Below are 14,946 nucleotides of genomic sequence, written 5' to 3'. Positions count from 1 at the left end.
CAATCATCTAAATAAGAAGAGTTTTTATTGAATAATTTAGAAAGATGATATTGCAAACTATTTAGGCAGAATAGTTCAATAAATTTCGAAAAAAACAAAACGAAAAATATAAATGAAAAATAGGAAGAAGAAAAGAAAACCAAAACGACGACACACTCATTTCTATCCACGATCGATTGGAATATATTACTATATCTTGGATATCATTGCACTATTGCACACAATATAATATAAAACAAAGCGAAAGGAGAAACATAATACAGCAAATCGCCATGTGAAGTGAACCCATAATATTATATACGCGGGTAAACAGACAACAACCAATTTGATATGTTATTTCATTGGACAGGAAAACTCAAAATGAATTGATTTAGCAAAAGTTGATAAATCCTTTTTTGGGTAATAATGTGGTTTGTGCTTCGGTCGACGTTGCCAATATATTACTGCACAAATAAATTTCAAACAAAAAAAGAATCTCTTGCATATGACCAAAGAACTGCATAAGAGATAAGATAAGAGATTTGCATCTATGTCCATTGAAATTGATTTATCATTGCGAGTTTTACGTTTCGTTTTGTAGATGGAACAGGCAATTGAATTAGAATTTTGTGACATTTGATATTTTCGTTATCTTTTTAGTGGAATACAAGTACCGAACCGTTTTATTATTTTTATTATTATTTTTTAGTGTACTGGGTATCGGTATATCACTGTGATCGTATGATCGTATATATATGGGAATTTGTAATTGTATGTCTAATTTCTCGGGATAGATTTTCCATTTAAATATTTATACAAAAGAGAGCCAATCACTTCTCGTTCATTACACACTCAATTTATAACTCAAAAATTGTCTAGGCTTAGGCTGTTGGTGAAATAATGCAACAGAATTCCCAATCGAACATCCAATTTTATGAATATTATAACCGCATCTTTCGATTCATAAAAAATCCATACACAAACGGATATATTCCATCAGTGCCGTAGACTTTGAACACAATATAAAAACGATAAAATTCTAACAAATTGGCATTACCAATATAACCGTTTTACCGATATTTACAACCACAACAATTCCCTATAAATAATAACAAAACGTTAAATTTATTCATCTTCGACTTTTCCCATAATTGTATTCTAAATAGATGACTTAAATGTTCTTGTGCATATATCGCTTCATCCATAATACAATTCTCTGTTACTGGGTATGCTATTCACAAAAATAAAAAATAAGAATACGACGACGACGACTTAACAGAAGGTAAATAAAATCATTTGAAATTTCTATACAATGTCGCTTCAATTCAAAATCGAAGCGGCAAGTAATTTCTAAAATTCCAGACTGTAAGGCTCAATTTTAGAGGTGGAAATTGAATGGAACAGACTGAGAGCTTGTGCGCGTATGAGTACCTCATAATAAACGGTTTCAAACCAATGTTTTATTACTACACTACAAGTTACAAAAAATGATATTTTTCGATAGAAAAAGTAAGTCAAATTTTCGATACGAGTGCGTCAAATAATTATAATTATTGTCGCCTCAGATTTCACACAAAAAAATATTCTAAAAAACTCCCTTATCGACATCCCTTCCAACATCACAATCTGTCCCAAGATTTTTTAGAAAAATGAGTGCTCTTATAAGGGTAGATTCACCTAGTGTACGTACATCTAAACTGTCACTTTTAAATTTAATCTGTTATGTCGCATCAATGCTTTCATTTTGACAACAAATTCCACCGATATGTTGAGATTATTGGCGTTGTATGCACTACTATCCTACAACTCACAGAAAACTTAGTGCAAAAGTGATGCAATATTTAGAAAGAGAGAGAGAGAGAGAGAGAGAGAGAGAGTGTAAACATATGAAATTCTCTCACAATATCCTGTATCCCTTTTGCGCTAAGTCTTTTTATGGGCAGATTAGGTCTAGTTGTCAGGGCTCTCCTACCTCCTACCGGTAAAAGAGAAATAGTCTTAGCACAAATATTGTTCTTATTAGGTACGACTCAGCTGCAGAGTCTGCATTGCAGACAGGCTCCCGATCTAGAAACATTCGACAGCAACAGTACATAACCGTTTTCGACTCATCAAGTCATTAAATGAGTAAAGTACCTAATATTGCAACAATACGTACTTGCGATTGAGTTGTTGTTTTTTCGGACTTATCAATCATCAAATCTATTTAATCAAATGTTTATCCTATCGGTACCTCGTTGGAATGTTTTCATTTTTCAACAATAAATTCATTAAACATTTTGTGATGATATGGCTCTTTCTGCTGTTGTTTTTCTTTTGCGTCTGCACAATAAAGAAATCGACCAATCTGATTAGGTGTGTAAAGCGTTTGCTTAAAAAAATTTTATCTGGAAAAATAATTGCTCCAATCAATTCGTAATTTAATAACCGAAATTCAACAACAATGGAAATTCTGTTGGGAAAAACGCGCTTTAAAAAATCAACAATCCGAATATATAAATCAACCGAACATATAATGCCATCACAGGTCGACGATGATATGTGATATTGCTCCGGTATAATAATAACATATAAAACCGAACGAGTTTCACGTCAAAAATAAATCTATTTTATTTTTACAATTTCATAAATGTGAAGCTTTCACAAAACGTAAGGGATTTACGATGACGACGACGAAAAAAAATGTGAAGAGAAGAAGACAACGCGAAAAAGAAGAAATTTTCGAGATGACAACGTTGATTGATTTATGATTGATATTAATATGTAGTGCACTTCCACCATAAAAATTTATTGACATTATTATTTAATGTCCGAGAATGTTTTGATTTTTATTGCCGGTTCGCAATTGCTATTTATTTCGAAATGGGTGACCGAAATGGGTCGGAGTGTCTGAGGTTTTTTTTGAAGTGAGCAAAAGATTTTTTTTGAAATCGAAAATTCGAATAAATTAAACCATTCAAATAGCTCAAAACGTAATTCATCAAAAGGATAGATATTGTTGCAATTCTAATTTATTCTTTCGAAGCAACAAAATTATTGTTTTTGTCAACAAATTTAATATTAGATCCCTTTATGAAATGCAACGATGAGAACGAGTTTCGTTCGTTCCTGGCGAGTTTATCCTTTTACTAAATGCAACGATAAGGCATTTCGTTCCCTGGGAAGTTTATCCTTTCACGTAATGCAACGATAAGATATTTCGTTCAATACAGGGAGCTTATCCTTTAATGAAAGGCAACGTTAAGGAGTTTCGTTCAATTCCAGCAAGTTTATCGTTTAACCTGTTACAGACGGAAAACATATGACCAGTATTACTATCCGGTCTTTTACTTCCATCGATCGAAGATTTTTTTTAATCGGCTAATTTAAAATCTTGTACTTCAGTTTTTTAACATGCATTTTATTATTAAAGGACCATATTACCCAGAGCTTGTCATTATTTTTGTCGTCAGTTATTGATAACAGTTGAATAGCCGTATGTGGCAGGTTAATGAAATGCAGCGTTGTTGATTTTCATACAATCGTAAGGAGTTTATCCTGTAAGGTGTTTCGTTCAATTCAAGGGAATAGCAATTCATGCGATTTCAATGATTTTAGAACGATTTTCAATCACTGTAATTATTGCATATGTATTTCATTTTTACAATGTTTAAAGATAAAACACCTCCTTCAAATCTTTCGATGGTGGAATTGTGCCCAAAATTGATGCTACGTTTCCTTTTTGAATGGCGATGCTTATGCGTTGAATTAAATAGGACGTCGCACGTTTTTCATTCGTAGCATCGGTGATTTTACTTCCGATTTTTTTGATTAAATCCAGGCCCATTTTTCCTATTACCCCTGACGTCTCCGTAGCAACCGGAATGAAAATGAACTGGTTAGCTAGTTGTGAATAATGGCTGATTTTAATCCTTTCCCCTACTTTTGCGACGTAACCGGCGTGCTTAGACGAAGAATTTAGATATGACGGTGCGAAAGTGTCCTTACAGGTAAAATCCCACAACAATGACCTTCCTCTCGCCCAAGGAACTAAGCTCATTCCGTCTGGTTTTTTTCCATCCGGTCTCGAACAGCCAGGTGGTTCGAGAATAGCTGGAACTAGACCACTCTTCAATGCTCGTTGGAGAATATTGTTTCCATTTGCATGACGTGGATTTGTACCATTCGCTTTAGAGCATGATAGACCATGATGTCCGTATTGATTAACTTTTTCCCCACATATACAAACATGAGGACGAACGATTGGAACACCAAGGCGTAGTGATAGTGCAACCCGGAATTCGTCATTGGATAGATGTGTTCCAAGTTGTGGTGACGGTAATGCTTGCAGCCAAGCACCGGATTCGTGTACAGAATTTGCTTTAAATCTTGCCATATCACTTTTCTCTTTCAAACAACTGCTGATGGAATCGACTTTATTCGTGATTTCATTTGACTCCCAAATTCTTTGGATATTCCTAACTTCCGGTAACTCCCCAAACTTTTCGTACCAAATTCTTTCTGCTTCCAACATCACTGGATCAATCTGTCGGTAAGGTTCGGATAACAGCTTGTCCACCAAATCGGAAACTTCATGAATTGATGACAAAAAGGAAGGCAGAGCAATGTCGGTGGCATGTCTAATTCCAATTCCTCCATGTTTTATTGGTAAAGATGATTCGGACCATGCACGGTTTGTCATTTGAATATTCAAAATCGATTCCAATGATTCTTTAAGCACAGCATCGTAACGTTCTAGACCAGGACTATTTCGCCACATTGGATTACCACGAAGAAAAAATATTATCAACGTTACACTGATGTGGTAACTGCATATTAATTCAGATTAAAACTGTTGGATCTTAGAATTCCTTTGCTGTAAAATAAAAGAATTTTTTAATTTATGATACTGCTGGCGCTGACTGCTCACATTCTTTTATTAGATTAATAATTCATAATATTGTCACATATCAATTTCTTCGTCCATAATTCAACCATAAATAATGGTAATGATGATAAATGAAGTAATCGATCAATATTTTACACCATGCATGGTTAATCCTAGGTGCATTTTGTGGAATAACGCCTTGTTGTGTTCGAAGACACAAGTCGCAAAACTAGAGACTTGAGAAAGTGTTGCAGTTGTGTGCTTTGGTACATATCCTGCCATTCAGATTTTCGGAAGATATAGTCAGTTGTTACTCCTTGATATAGAATAACATACTTCGCCTAAAGACCTTTACTAAATCATACTATAAACAGTTTCGTATTTCAAAGCCGAAACGACGTGTAGGAACAAGTTAAGACACTAAATAAAAACCGGGAATCATAATTGTCTGTACATTGTGTTTGCGATTTCTGCCCAAATTCATTCAGATGACAATAATTGAGTTTAACCGAGTTTAATTTACTTTTTTCAAACTGCAAAAATATCGCAACGACATCAGTAGATCTGTTAGTTCTTAGTTTAAAGTTATAGCTTTAGTGCTTCACGCAAAATCTTTTACTTCAATAGTTTTAACAAAAATTTTGCTATTTAAAAAAACGTTAGACGAAGTACAGTACTTACTTTTGCAGTTGTTGACGAGAACAGATGATCACAAAAAGTAAATGTAATGTAAAGATTTAGGTGTTCCTTCGACTTTCCCATCTTACTGTTATATGTATAGATTGTTGTTACTCTACAGTTCTACAGTTGAATTTTTGTTTGTTTGTTTGTTGAATTCCTCAAAATACTCTCCATAAATATCTCGCGATTCTCGAAATTAAGATTCTGACATTCAGTCAACCGAAACATCCGAAACAATGCCAACACCTTTTAGTGTAAATAATAAAAGAAAATATTTAAAAGATCGAATGAATACCATTTCGAGATGCCTTTCGAGATCTTTGTACGTTTTATACTGATCCGGTGCCTCTAATGCGTGCTGTTTTCCTATGTTGTAAAATGATGCTTTTATGTGCGGGTACCGTATTATAATATGGAGTTACACACATTCGCTTCAGATTTAGAATTTCTGTCTTCATTTCATTCTTGTGGTTTTAGTGTATGGAAAATAGATTTTTTTTAAATTTGACTGCACAATCAATTCCGCATCCATACAGTATGTATATGTACCAGTCGACGTTTAGTGTACCTTCATAAAGGCTTGTGTAAGATTATGCTCGTTTATATGCAAAATTATCGGTTTGTACATAATTTCCTTCTCAATACATATATTCGATCGTGAGAAATATGAACTTGTTTATTCAACAGTAGTCAATGTTAAATTTAAATTGTATTATATGTTTGAGATGTTTGTAATTCGTATTGTGATTCAAAATGAATTATTGCTTTATTTTGTTTTCATTTTTGCTCCGTTCTCTCTCTCTCTCTCTCTCTCTCTCTCTCTCTCTCTCTCTCGACTCTACTCTACTCTATACTATACCCAGTATATAATGATATGCACACGAATACATTAATAAGCGAGGCATTATTTTCATTTCCAGTGATGATATTGTGCATATATGGAATGTATATTGAAAAAATTAAGTTTCCATTCTGGCTCTAAATTTAGACTGTCGCCGGTGAGTTTATATATTTCGAAAAGTTAATCAACAGCTACAATGAGCTATGAACAACCCCATAACGTAATGGTTAACTCGTTTCCTTTCCACTACACGATTGAGTTGCCAGTGCAACGGTTCGAAACTCAACCGCAGTATCCACGTATTTCGAACTTTTGAGAACTACATTTTCACCCGATAAACGATAGAAGCCACTGATGTTTTTTTATATGAACGATATTTTGTTATTGTTTTTTGTACCCTGAGCACCGTCTTTTATTGCAAATTGACTGTTGCAAATTTAAACAAATGAAGTAATAGATTTTGTGTCAAACTGTGTTATGAAGTTTGAATATTTCGTTTTTTACTTGCTACCCGTGTTATGGTCTAAGAATACATTTTCTTTTGGCCATAAACACATAGGGAACAAGAACACTTATTCGAGAGTTGAAAACTTGATTTCACCACACGTGATTCAGATTCACGTGCCGTTGACAGTATCAGGATTTTGTTGACAGTATCTCGTTCTAAGTTTCGAATCATTGATTGAAGAATCCCGTGTAGATTCAAGTCGTTGCGTTCTTAACCAGAACGTTTTTGCAAAGTGGATCACAATGGTTGCCCAATACTCATGGATTAACCTATTAGAAACCCACTACCAACTAACGAGGTGGCGAAGGCAAGGGTGCCAGAGCACCGCATGACTTTTCAGTCAGTCAATAAACATTCAATATTCCGAAGGTACAAAACTTTATTTTACCTGGAAAACATGCTAATTCCAGGGATGGTGTTATTTAATACGCAGAAAAAATTAAGTTCAAACGAATACACCAAAACAAACAGAGCATAATTACTCTTCACTTTCCCGTGAATCGCGGTGAAGCGAAAGTGGAGATAAAATGCTGTTTCGACCTCCGGATACCATCTTCAGTCGTTTCCACTGGTCCGTTACACGGTCACTAACCCAAAATGAAGAAAACCCGACACAACGAAAAACCAAAAAAGGAAAACGAAAACAGAAATAGAAACGAAAAATGCCTTTTGTCAACGTACTGATCCTGTCAGAATACTGATTCAGTTAGTGTAGTGACCCAAACTTGGATAGTGTTGAATCAGAAAAGCGTTTTACCCATCTATCACATGGAACAGGGTATGTGGTGTTGCCCATACTTCATTTAGAACAAGGTACTTTAACTATGGAGGTAACAGATTCAGGTTGTGTGTATTGATTCACTTGTCATTTGTAAAATGTTAATAAATAGAGTGTTCGTCTATATGTTGATTGTAAATGGCACCGGGTTTCCGATGTGTTAAATTTAGTTCGATAGAAAATATTGTCTGAGATAAGATGCTTCGTTGTGGGTTTTGACACTTAAAATCGCTTAACAATAAAATATTTTATCTCCAATCTCAAATCTGTTCTTTAAAATAAACTTACCAAAACTAACGTCTTTCACCGTTAGAATTTGAGGCGAGTTGTTGAGTTGTTGAGAAAATCGTTGATTGATTCAAGTGAGTGCCGTTCCAAAAAACGCTGAAAGATTGAAAATTTTAAGGAATTCAGGAAATTGACAGAAACATTCGACCATCATATAATACAATTCGGAAAATTCTAATATTACGAAAGAAATTTAATTGGAAAAATGGACATTAAATGGTACGTAATACCCATGTTGCTGTTAGCTGAATTTAATATAAAAAAATGCTCGGAATCTACCTTGTTTTAATAATTGACTTCGACTCAACCATTTTAAAGTTGTTGAGGTATGTCGGACGACTGTATGCATTAAGAGTGTCTTCAATTAATTAAATTTTAATTAATTATCAACATTTGAGTGCAAATAACAGTGCAGAAAATAGCACTGTCATGCTGCACTTTAAAATGTCTGACAATATCTTAGATATCAGCCCATCAGACTCATGTCAATATTTATGGATTCCACAAACTGATCCAATAATTACATAGCTATGGTCACAATTTTCTGACATTTTTATGGTTAAATGTTACAATTACCTGCTGCAATGGGTTGAACGGGTGTGATTGTTCACGAATGAATGCGTTTGGATGTTGGCATGGTTTTTTTCGGTAAATATGATACAGAGCCACTAATAAGTAGCTCTATTCAGTAAGTATAGTATTCACGTTTAAAAAAAATCGTTTCAGAACTTCCAATGTCGATTTAGTTTCTCTATTTGATACGAAACAGCACTCTCTCTAGAAAATGTATGAGTATCCTTGTGTTTCCATATGTTACATTGTGTTTGTATACGTTACCATGTGTTTTTATGTGTTACCATGTGTTTGGATACGTTACCATGTGTTTGGACGCGTTACTATGTGTTTGGACGTGTTACCATGTGTACTTTTTTGTATGAGATAACATGTGTTTAGATGGGTTACCATATGTTTGCATGCGTTACCATATGTTTGTATGTTCTACCATGTGTTTGTATGTGTTGTCATGTGTTTGAATACGTTACCATGTGTTTATATGCGTTACCATGAGTTACTATACGTTAACCATGCGTTTATAATTGTCACCATGTTTTCGGATGCGTTACCATGTATTTGGAACGGTTACCATGTGCTTCCTTACGCTACCAAGTGTTTTTATGCGCTACCAAGTGTTTCTAGCGGTTTTCATGTAAACTTTAATTGCGTTGCGCGACTTAGAATCAATTTTTTTTAGTGTTTTGTTTAGCATCAGATAGAGAAACGAATTCGACATTCCTCTGGAATTTCTGAAACATTTTTTTTAACGTGAGTAGGGCTATAAGGGTTATAAGTACATGTTAGTTTTACCATATCTTGCATTGAATTTCTATTCGGATTCAGCCTAGGTATAATGAGAATTCAATCATAAGACAAACAACTTCAATTCAATTTGATACCAATCTAAATAACAAAAAATTTGCAAGAAATTCAACACAAGTAACATTTCCTTACATTCAATAGAGGATTCGTACAAACGAATCGAATGCTCCTCAAACATAGAAACGATGCAAACAATCAACTTAACAATTCTGTTTGGAATTGCATTTTTGCACAGCACACACAGTAGTTCTATTAAACTATTTCGTCTCGATAAGCATTACCGTCGCAATTCTGTGCCGTCCGAACAGATTGTAAATATATGAGAATATGCCGATCTGTTCTTCTACTTCTTATAATAAGCGCTGCAACTCTGACTTTTAAATTGAAAATGACATGATTTTGTATACCAGAAAATTGTTATTGCTACTTTTGTTATGTCAATATATTTATATCGCGGAACTGGAGTAAGCTTCTTGGCTGTATACATCGTCGATATATCATTCCAATATAAATATACAGATTGCCAACAAAAGTACATCACAATCAAATATCTTTTGCCATATATTCCGATTTTTGCTTCTTCGTTTTTTTCATTGAATATTCACATTGCAAATAGAGTTGGTGATGCGGCGCTGCACTTTGATTCTATTATCGTTTATATGATTATTTGTGTATTTATATCTTATATTGAATTGGCTCTATGGCTCTATATCTCGGCTTTACCATATACGAATTTGTTAATATGATCTTATGAGGGACAATTTACGACAATCACAATACGGTTGGCGCTAAGATCAATGTAAAATTTTGAAGATATTTTCGATATGATATAGAACATAATATTTAAAATTAATTGGAAAAGGATTGTTGTGGAAATCTATAGTTTTATTGTCAATGTTAACCATACAATTTTACATTGTTCGAATGGTTGGAACAGTGTGTTGTGCACACAGGAATGGTATTATTATTTGGCATGCATCCGAGATCATATTTTTTTAAATGTCTTTTATGCATAATATGGGCAATTAAATAAAGAGAAAAAAGAAGAAGATTTTTTCAAATGATAAGCTTTGAGGCTTGCTGCCGTACAGTGTACTGGTACCCTCTCTAATTTGAATAGTGCAATTAACGAAAAATTTGTTTGTTCTCGTATCCCTCTCACTAAATGTAGATTCATGCATAAAATGTTACTCTTTCATTGGTTTTGAGTAATTGAGAACATTTTGTTGTGGTAACTGATAATAATCGATGATATGGGGGTGTTAAACTTGGTAACGAGCTTTGCTACTAAAAACAGGTGAGATCAGGCTTGAGATAATGATTTTTCATATATTTTGCTTAGAATGCCAATAGCATATTTGTACCTGTAAAGGTTGAATTGACAGTCGTCAATATACCTTCTAAAACAGTAACATAGGGTGGGCCGATTCTGTATAATAATTGAAAACGTTGAAAACTTAAGTGCTTAACGATTCTTCGATTTCTTGTCGGATCCTGAACTAAAGCCTAGAACAGCATATACAGCAAGAAAATTAAATTTAGATCTTTCGCAACGAAGTACGGCCATTTCAATATCCGAATCTAGATCCAAAAAATATATTGAGTGCCTGATGTTTCAAATGTTAACGATATCGATGATCGATGACTAAGCTTTGCACTCTGGATAATATCACGCTTTATAGCTAAATAAATTGGCATGAAGCTAAAGAAGTAAATGATTTTCTACCAATCTGACTTGTGAAAACACTTACATCAAATGAGATAACAGATTCAATGGTAGACTTCACCCAACTTTCGACCTTTGTAACATATGTACGACTTTAACTTGTTGTATGGTTGTGAAACTACTTATAGTTAATGAGGGATTCTTTTGAAAAACATAATCTTGAAATCGGATGCATTTTCCATTGGACTTTTTTATATGTGCCTGAATTGGTATTGGTCCCTAGAACCTAAAGCCACTTTCAAAAAAATTCTTTGAAACTTGTGTGGCTGGTGGTAGGTGATCGAAAACTGAAAACATGCACTTTTCTTACAAAAATTTCTCCAGTTACACGAGCCGGACAGGGTCGTGTGGGGTGTTTGCATGTACTTTTAGGAAAAATAGAGCTTACAGAAGTTTGGTAGCATCTTCGATGCAATATAAGCACCTAAACATTTCAACTTCACATAACTCATTATTCTACTTCATTATTTTCAACATACCTATATGGCCTCATTGATCAGTGCTCTACAAAGTCTGGAACGCATTAAAGACCTACACCTATCCTTCACGACGAATGTATTTTAATCGAACATCTCCTTAGCCTCACTTACCTTCAATCGTTGCCATTTACATTCAATAAAATGCAAACTTGACATCATTCACCACTTGCAAATGTCCATTTCACCGGTAAGAACTGAAACAACATCAAGATTGGTAATTTGCTACTTGATAATGACACAAAATGACAACTTTAATAGCGCCCATCAATTATTTTCCAACATCTCTCAAACTAATGAACAATAATCAATTACGCGAAAATTAATCCAATTGAAATTCACATTAAGATGGCATATTAATTCCGTTTTATCCATTCAACCAACCACCGTTTTGTTGTCAATGCCAATTGGTTTGCTTTCTATCTGCTTTGCCTACGAATCGGAAAAATTCACGTGAGTTTGAATGCTAGAAAATTTAGCCGCACACAAAATCGATTGCAATATGATAAAAAGCTCTCCCATTGAATCGCTAGCGTTGAAGATATTTAAAATTGTTTAGCTCATTACAATGACGATTCCTCTTAATGCCTCTCTCGTCACAAATAATTATTTGTATTTAAAGTCGTACGTTAAGTGCGACGCGGCTATCGAAATTCTCCATCTAATTCCGATTCAAGAATTGAAAATTACAGCGAAATAAATGGTAATATTGGAATGGATCACTATGCAAAGTCCGCACGATGGGTTTGCTTCAAAATTGTTTTTCTTTTCGTTTATGAAACAACAACGTGAATTTACTATTTAGCAGGCGCATTGGAAAATCTGTTACATTTTTTGTTTACAATATCGCCTTGTGTTTGATTTCAAGATCTTTTACTTCATTGGTTTTTCTATAGACTTTACTATATAAAAGAACATCTGACAGGGCTCATCGTTTTTTTGTCGTTTCTATCGATAACAGATAGTAAAACCATAATCGTTCACTGCAATACGAGTATTGTTCACAGTTGTCATCCAAATTTTAATTTTTCGATTGACACATCATTTATTACAGGATGGTCCGTTTGGGGTATCTACTGGCCGTTAGGAAAGACAGGTATCGCTTCAATTTCTGTTTCGATTGGTTTTGATGAGTATTTTAAGATATGTCTCGGAATAAGGCAGGTCGACCTGAGACCTGAAGCTCAGATTATCTCAATCTGAATAACACTAAACCTGAACTGAATCTCACTGAAATCGGTAGATCGTATCAGGAATACCTGACCTGATCTACCTGAACTTTTACTGATTTTCAGATTTAAGGTCAGATCAGTTCAGATTCAAATATTGTCAGGCCACCTGAAATTCAGGTCCAGGTCAAGAGATACCTGAGCTGCTCCGTATTTTAAATTTAAATTTCGGAAGCGTTTTCATCCGTAAACTGACTGATGGACCATCCAAATTGGAAAGATGTTACAAATGGAAAGCCAAACTCTTCAGATCGTTGATTTCATTCGCATTAAAAATCCACTTTTTATATAAATAAAAATGTTCAATGGTCTTATGAAAACGGCGATTGGTTCTACCTCCGCTCTTCTTTTTTTTCGTTTATTCTGTATTTTGTATTCTATTCTATTCCACATTTAAGTATAACAGTCACATTTAATTTATATCAAAGACACCGCCAGTGTCTCTTGAGAGGGTAGCGGCTATTTCTTTCTCGTCCGAAACGTTTATTATATTTTAATGTTTGCTAATAGTCAAGTGCGAGTTGTCCAAAAAAGCCGTTTCGCTCATATTGAATGTAAAAAGCTATTTTATGGTTCATTATCGTAGATGGATCGACCAGTAACTCGAATCGCGATGTTGCCAAGCTGGGATCGGCCTGGTTTGGTCTAGGGGCCGACGTTGCCTAACACTCCTTTTCGCTCTACGAAATTTTGATTTTTGAAAATTTATTTAAAAATATAAAATGAAATATTTTTGACATGGTTCCATGGGCGAAATTATTCCGAATGGTGTCTATTTTATGTTATAAATAAAAAAACATAAATTACTTAAAAAAAACATTTACCGGATTTTCCAGATTTGCACATTTTTTGTATTGATGGGCGCCATCTTGAATTACAGCGCCACCTGCATATTTTTTTCAATCACTTATATTTTTCTCGTATGCAGAAAGGTTCAAGGAACACAAGATTTTTTTCCCACTCACTTCGGATCAAAATTCAATTTTATAGAGCCGAAAGAAGTTTTAGCTGACGGCGGCTCCCTGGCCCAAACCAGGTCGATTCCAGCTTGGCAACATTGCGATTTGAGTTCGTGGCCGACGCACCTACGATAATCAACCATAAAATCGCTTTTCACATTCAATATGACCGAAAGGACAACTCGCACCAGACTATAACTTAAATAGACGAATTCCTTGTGGTGTAGACAAAAACGTTCGGCGTAATAATATTCGTGTTTGTTTGTACGGTTTGGCTATGTAATGACTATGAATCTGCTTAGAAATTGTATTTGAATATGCAATTGATATTTTGATTGAATGTGTTATGCAAGTCTCGTATTAGTTGAATATCAAATTCAAATGTAATAAAAAATTAAAATTACACCGAGATATGCTAAGTGTGCTCGAAAGATGCAGCACGTCTAAAATAAGCTGTCGCTAGTCGACAATTACATGATCAGAAACACAGTGTGGGATATTTAATGGATAAAATCCCTGAGTACAATAAAACGCCATGAAATGTCATTGTTAATCGACATTTAATTGTTAACTCAGGGATTTTATCCATCAAATATTCAGGGGCTCAACCGAGATGTACCCCATGTGTGATATTTAATGGATAAAATCACTGAGTTCCTCATTAAAGGTTGAACGAACAATTACATTTCATGGCGTTTTATTATGCTCATAAATTTTATCTAATGAATATCACACATGGGGGCTCCACTGGGATCTAAACATCCCAATGTATATATGGTGCATAACTCTCGGAACTCTCGAAGATTAGAGCTATTCGTGATGATTTGTAGCACTCGAGCATTCATTAGTCTTTAGAATGCCCTTTCTCTGGAAGTTGTGCGCCTGATTCTGCGATTGATTCGGATCTCTAAAGAATCTGTTACTCTCACAGTCACAAACTCATGATGAGGTCTTTCTCGAGAAATTGTGACCCTCGGGGTTTTCGATATGGTTGCAATTTATTTATTTGTATTTGTACAGAGTTACAGTCGTCGAGGTGACGTAAAACAACGAAGACCATATCGACTTGAACAGGTAATAATAATCTCAGTCAGAATGGCAGAGTCTGAGAATGTCAGTGAATCTATTACATCTTTCATGCAAAGAATCGCTTATCTGTCACGTCTTTTACTTCACTATTGTTAACTATAGGCTTTGCAATTTAAATGAAAACTAGGTATAGCTTTCAACATAAATC

The 14,946-nt window shown here is 34.5% G+C and overlaps 1 protein-coding gene across 1 annotated transcript; it reads right to left on the bottom strand.

Annotated features, from left to right (window-relative positions):
- Positions 1-3,628: 3,628 nt before the first annotated feature.
- On the bottom strand, positions 3,629-4,738 carry LOC119078334. The gene is made up of 2 exons (XM_037185838.1): positions 4,461-4,738; positions 3,629-4,379 (listed from the first exon to the last, which is right to left on the bottom strand). The coding sequence occupies exons 1-2, from the start codon at positions 4,736-4,738 to the stop codon at positions 3,629-3,631; spliced, it is 1,029 nt and encodes a 342-aa protein (XP_037041733.1).
- Between the last annotated feature and the right edge of the window lie 10,208 nt (positions 4,739-14,946).

The sequence above is a fragment of the Bradysia coprophila genome, unplaced genomic scaffold (assembly GCF_014529535.1).
Source record: "Bradysia coprophila strain Holo2 unplaced genomic scaffold, BU_Bcop_v1 contig_248, whole genome shotgun sequence".
NCBI classification, from domain to species: domain Eukaryota; kingdom Metazoa; phylum Arthropoda; class Insecta; order Diptera; family Sciaridae; genus Bradysia; species Bradysia coprophila.
This window is presented reverse-complemented; position numbering and strand designations above follow the sequence as displayed.

Excerpts from the sequence above, each read along its gene's own strand:
- LOC119078334 (XM_037185838.1), bottom strand. The coding sequence starts at position 4,738 with ATGTGGCGAAATAGTCCTGGTCTAGAACGTTACGATGCTGTGCTTAAA. Across the intron at positions 4,380-4,460 it reads GAAAGAATTTGGTACGAAAA|CAGTTGTTTGAAAGAGAAAA; the intron begins GTTTGGGGAGTT and ends CGATTCCATCAG.